This window comes from Silene latifolia, chromosome 2, assembly GCF_048544455.1.
Source record: "Silene latifolia isolate original U9 population chromosome 2, ASM4854445v1, whole genome shotgun sequence".
Taxonomy (NCBI): Eukaryota; Viridiplantae; Streptophyta; class Magnoliopsida; order Caryophyllales; family Caryophyllaceae; genus Silene; species Silene latifolia.
The window spans coordinates 4205753-4211882 of record NC_133527.1 but is presented as its reverse complement, the minus strand read 5'-3'; the positions used below and the strand labels follow the sequence as shown (position 1 = coordinate 4211882).

Sequence of the window (6130 nt, the reverse complement as noted above, 5' to 3'; positions counted from 1 at the left end):
TGTAGGTGTCTCCTTATGATGTGTGTTTCATCAATACGCACAAGTATGGTTCTCATGTCATCTTTTGGTAAGCATGCATTCACTTGTTATAGCATTTTGGAGCCGTTCACATGAATATAATTGCCTTATTGACCCCTTCACAAACAATTTTTCCTAGCTACATTATAACTTGCCTACCTTGTTGAGCTAGTAGCTTTGTTTGTCTTGTTTGGGGTGCTCAATTGGGATTTGTTTCAAAGTTATGGAAATCATGTGAGCTTGGTCTTAATGCTCAAGAAAAGAAAATGAAAAAGAAAGATGGAAAAATGATGAATTGAGAAAGATGAAAAAAAAAAGAAAAAGGTTGAAAAAAGAAATGAAAAAAGCATGAAAGTGAAATGAAAGAAAAGAAGTTTGCATTGAAATGAAAAAAAAAAGAGAAGAAGAGGAAGATGTGAGAAATTCTCAAGTATTATTCATACATTATGGAGAGTTTTCTTATGATTTGAATTGCAAAATTGGGTTGGAATTGGGATTGAGCACCTTTTACAATTTGGTAGTTGCTAGCTTGACTTAGCTCCACATTACCATAATTCATTTGTTCCCTCTTCTTACCCATGTTTATTTGCCTTCTTTCTACCCATTTGGCTTCTTTATCATGCTTGCATTTGATTGTTTTGGCTTACTAGTTTTGATTGTTTACCATATTAGATTGCGGGCACGTTATTATAAGTCGAGGATAGTTGAGTGTTTATTCACAAAATTGTCCTTTCACATATAAATGAGTTTGAGTGTCCCGTGAGAGTCCATAAGTCAAAAGATCATGCAAGAGCTTAAAGGTTCATTCAAAGTTTTCCATGCTACGCCGTCATGTAAATCTCATCCATGTCTTGCTTTATTCCTTGCCCATGTTGTTTCGGGTTTTTAAATCATTATGCTTAGCTTGTTTGGATATTGCAATTGATGGGATTTGGTTTCTTGCTTGAGGACAAGCAAGGGTTTAGCTTGGGGGAGTTTGATAAGTGCATATTTTATATACTTTCATCCCCTATATTAGCTTCATTTTATTTGTTATTTAGCACTTATCATAGTGTCATGAGCTAATATTTGTTGTTCTAGTGTATTTGCTTGTCTTAACATGTTTTTGTAGGAATCTAAGCATTTAGAGGCTTTTTCCTATCATTTTATACACTAAGTTCATTAAGCTAAACAAGACCAAGTGTTGGACTAAGCATGGAGCATTGGATTGGGTTTTGCATGAAGAAATTGGTGGATTGAAGTGAGAATTGCAAATGTTGTCAACAATCAAAGTCAAAGCCCAAATGTTCAAGTCCAAGTCAAGGTGGAAATCATAAGATTCTAACAAGCTTAGGATGCTCATTTACATGCTCAATGAAAGATTTATGAAGCATTAACCGGGTGCATTAAGGAGCATTTATCGCAAACATTGGATTCCTTAAGAAATTAAGAGGAGAATTAAGCGAATTAACCGAGAGACACACGACCCCGATCGGGGCCATGCAACCCCGATCGGGGCCATAGACATCTTCAATGTTTACGTTTTGCTTTCCTCTCCTATAAATAGGAGAGGTACTCCGAGGCTTTGGGGATCTCTTCTTCACGTCTCATTTTAGTTCTTCATAGCCTTAAGCAATATAATCTCTCAATAGTTTTCATATTAGTTTACAAATTAGTTAATCTTGTAGTTCTAAAACATTTGGTTATTATTACATTTCAAGCATTTGGTTCTACTTTGTTTCTTCCATACAAGTTATTTCTATTAAGGTATTTCTACTTCTATTTTGCATTTTACATTGTTATTTAGTTTATTATTAATCTCATTTCATTAGCATAATTTCCTCCACATGTTAAATCAATTAGTTTAAATAAATCATACAACCATGTTTAGCATTTCTTACAATATAGTTTGCAATTTACATTTTAGTATGAGTAGCTAAATTTTCCTAGTCTAAGGGCTAGGGGAGCCATGCATAAATCAAGTATATAACATGATTAAATAGATTAATAATAATATTGTTCATATTGCTTCTATCACATGCTTGTGCCACAATGTTTAATCCTTGTTTAGGGCCCTATTCAATTGATTAAGTTTGTTTATTCGTTCTATAAGTCGAGAGGCACGGAATTGAATTAGACTAAGCATGTATAGTAGGACGACCTAGTCATGGACGAGAGTTTCTCTAGGACCCGGTCTATGGTTGATGCTAATATCGTAAGATGGGTATCTTTAAGCCTAAGCAATTGACAATGTTGTTAGTACCAAGTTTATCATGATAATATATTTACCCTTGCATGTGTGACCCGAACCCCTTAGACTCCCTTTTATCATATAATTTTACATCATAATTCTTATTAATCATCAAACAACCAAACCAAACCAAATCGTAATCGACCTTGATAAAAATCTACCCATAGCAATTCACGAAGTAATTCCCGTTTCCTTGTGTTCGACCCCTATTGCTACATTAACTTGTTGTTTAGGGAATTTATCTTTGCATAGGTACGCGATAAGCCTATCACCCACCCCTTAATTGCATCCATAAAAAAAAAAACTGATTAAAAAGTCAGCTGACTTGAAGTCAACTTTTAACATCATAGAGAACTTTCCTCCTCTTTTTCCTCTTTCAAAGATCAGATTAAGTAGCTAAATCATCACCAAATGACCATATTTCTGTGCTAATACCTCTTTCGACATAAACTAATCTTCTCATTTTCGCTCTGCTAGACGAAGATGGCCTTAGAGTTTGTATCCGGGTTCATTTTATCGTCGTTACTGCAAGAAGTCGTGGACAGAATAAAAGCATCAGTTGCTGATAAACTGGCTCTTGCATATTCTGATGTCGAAAAGGAGCTGAAAAGTCTCGAGTCGACTTACGTGAAAGCTTTAAGCATCCTGGACTCGGTAGATGGCTGGGACTTGATTACTAGCAAGCGACACGCTGACTGGGTTGCTGATGTCAGAAGAGCTTGCTTTGACATCGAAGATTTTACTGAGCATATCAAGATTGAAATTCTTAAGAAAGGAGATACCGCGTTTTTAAGGTCGTATTGGACGAGCTGGGGCTTGTCTTCTAAGATTCAGGACTTGAAGAGCAATCTGAATGATTGTACAAGTCGGTCTCATCAGTTTGTCGCGAGCAAATCTAGGCTCGTTGGTCAAACGCACTTGCGCTTGACCACCGAGCCTCTGATTTTGCTTGATGACGATAGTTTCTTGAGGAAAACCGAGAAGGAAACAATTATCAAAGTTCTGCTTCGTCCTGCTACCGCAACTGCGAGCTTCAAGAACAGTAGCATTATTTTAATAGCAGGAATGTTCGGGTTAGGGAAAACTACCCTTATTCAGAAAGTGAAAAATGACTCGAGGATTCAACGTCATTTCGATCACAGATTATGGGTTTCTGTGTCGGGGGAATTTAATCTCGGAAAGGTTTTGGGTTCGTTGATTGTAGACCTGGAATTAGATGATCCAAGACTGTCGGTGTCGCTACCAGTATCTGAGCAGAAATACATAGGAATGTTTCAAGGTTTAAGCAAGGGAAAGCGGGTTCTTGTAGTGCTTGACGATGTTTGTAACTTCGAAAGAGTTCAAGATTGGGAAGATTTCCAATCTGTCATGCTTTCGTCCTGCTCGGAATTTGGTGTACTCATCACCACTCGAAACCCAAAAGTCGCGACTGTAGTCGCGTCTTTTGGTAGTATCCCAACTGTCTGTCATTACTTGCAGAAGATTTCTGATCAAGATTGTGGACTCATCTTGGAGAAAAAAGGGAAATGGGAGGGAAATCGTCGTTACTGTGAAGCTAAGCGTGAGCGAAATGGGAAGAGAATACTGGAAGGAATCGCGGTTCAGTTAGCAGAGCGATTTTGCAGGGGATTACCTCTGGTAGCGGACGTAATGGGACGTCATATTACCTTAAAACGAGAGGATCGATTGCTCGAGCTGTTCAAAGACATATGGGATATACCAGAATGCACAGAGTTAATATTTCCACATTTCAGATTAAATTATTCGGATTTCTCCGTTTTTATGAAGAACTGTTTTCCCTATTTCGCCCTCTTTCCAGATGGGTACAGTTTCAGCAAAGACGGTTTAATCCGTTTATGGATAGCAGAAGGTTACATTAAACCTTACATCGCTGGAGTCGGGTTTTCTGAGAACTCGGATTTGGAAGAAGTTGGTAAGTATCATTTCGACGAGGTTCTGTCTAAATCCGTGTTACAGATTTACCATCCATTTGATCAAGAACCGCTAGTTTACCAAATACACGAGTTCATCCACCGGTACTCTACCCACGTAGGGTCCGATTTGTATCTTCAGCTAGACGGTGAACGATATGTTGATGATTCTGTTGAATCAGCATGGCGGTTTAAAAAAATCCGACATTTATCTTTACTCTGCAGAACTATCCCTTCACCAGTATGGAAGCACATAGAAAAATTCTGTGACGGACTTAGAACAATTCTGTGTTTACAAGAATTTATTTGTTTATTAGGCGAAGTGAGGTACACGCTTTTCCTCAAGCTGCAATCTTTACGAGTGCTGAACCTGAGTGGGACCGACATCAGTAAGCTCCCGGAGTCAGTAGGCAAGCTGGAGCATCTACGACTCTTGGATGTATCCAAGACTGATATCCAAGAATTGCCGGAATCCATTTCTGATCTTTCTGAGCTTCGGTTTCTTAAAGTTGATCAGTGTCCAATGCTTCTACAGCTTCCGAAAAAGTTAAAAAATCTGACTCAGCTTCTTCGTCTTGAGGCGGACATGAAAGGGTTGAGTTTGATGCCAGAGAGCATAGGAAAGCTTGGAAATTTACGTACTCTTTCTGCGTTTATTGTTGGTAGAAAGGATGGGTTTCGCGTGACTGAGTTGAAGGATATGAAGTACCTTCAAGGGTCCATTTGTCTTGTAGATCTTGAAAATGTTGCGGATAAGGAAGAAGCAATGAGCGCGATGATTGGGAACAAGCCGTTTCTCAAAAGACTCGAGCTTGAATGGAACCAAGATGACCATCCATCAGTCAGTGAAGAAATCCTAGACGGGTTTGAGCCGAATGAGAATCTAGAGGAGTTACAGGTCACAGGATTCGATGGTGCTCGATTTCCAAAATGGTTGAGTAGTCGAGAATGTAAGTTGACTAGAATTCAATTAGTACGATGTGAGAAATGCATTGTTTTGCCTGAACTCGGCCGACTGCAACATCTGAAGTCTCTTCAGATAGAAGAATTGCATTCTGTAAAACACATTGATGACCGATTCTCAGGATTCCCGTCGTTAGAATCGCTGGCATTCCGAGACATGACGAGCCTTGAAAAATGGGTTGGAGTAAAATCTAGTGAAATGCCTTGCCTTCGCGACCTTATTATCAGTGACTGTCCGAATTTGGTTTCCCTCCCGTGTCTGAACCTTATGACTCGTCTGTCAAATTTCGAGATAACGTGTTGTCCAGTGGCACAAGCATTGCCAGACGACATCTTACCGCCATCACTCCAGACTCTGATTATTGTAAGGAGTGATTTGCTGAAGCGGAGATGTCTGCCAGGAGGCGGTGATTGGGAGAAGATCAAAAATGTTCCGAAGGTAATGATTGACTTCACACAAGTCTCTACATCCTGGTAAGCAGATATCAACTAGCTCAGCTGATGGTCATGGTTAATGGTAACCATAAGGCATAAGCCGATAAGTCAAGACTAAAGATATTTTTTGGAACCCGTCAACATCAAAATTACCTGTGTAGGTTAATTAGTTTAATGCTAATTGGTTAAATTAGTAAAAGTAGTTAAAAATTAGAATTGTGAGCTGTAGAACATCAGCAAGATGGTGAATTATTGGGTTGGCTTTAGTTGGGCCATATTATCTTATTTGTGGGCCTCATTTGTCATGCATAAATTATAATCCGGTCCAACGTTATTTGTACGTCTGCCGCTACATTTAATGATTGGGCCTACTCCCTATTATCTTGATATTTGTGATACCTAGCTGCTAAAGGTCGTCGACAAATTACTTAATATCGTCGACAATTTTAATGAACTTCCAAAATTGCCCCTCCCTCACACTCCCCTTTATATTTTCCTTTTTATTCAAAAACTACCTTTCACAATCCAAATTTTGAAAAAAAAAACCCGACTC

At 38.7% G+C, this 6130-nt stretch overlaps 1 protein-coding gene across 1 annotated transcript; it reads left to right on the top strand.

Moving 5' to 3' along the window:
• Positions 1 to 2576: 2576 nt before the first annotated feature.
• On the top strand, positions 2577 to 5884 carry LOC141642055 (putative disease resistance protein RGA3). Its single transcript, XM_074450719.1, has one exon. It carries the CDS (start codon positions 2732 to 2734, stop codon positions 5618 to 5620), a length of 2889 nt encoding a protein of 962 aa, XP_074306820.1. The 5' UTR covers positions 2577 to 2731; the 3' UTR covers positions 5621 to 5884.
• Positions 5885 to 6130: the final 246 nt, after the last annotated feature.

Excerpts from the sequence above, each read along its gene's own strand:
- LOC141642055 (XM_074450719.1), top strand. The coding sequence starts at position 2,732 with ATGGCCTTAGAGTTTGTATCCGGGTTCATTTTATCGTCGTTACTGCAA.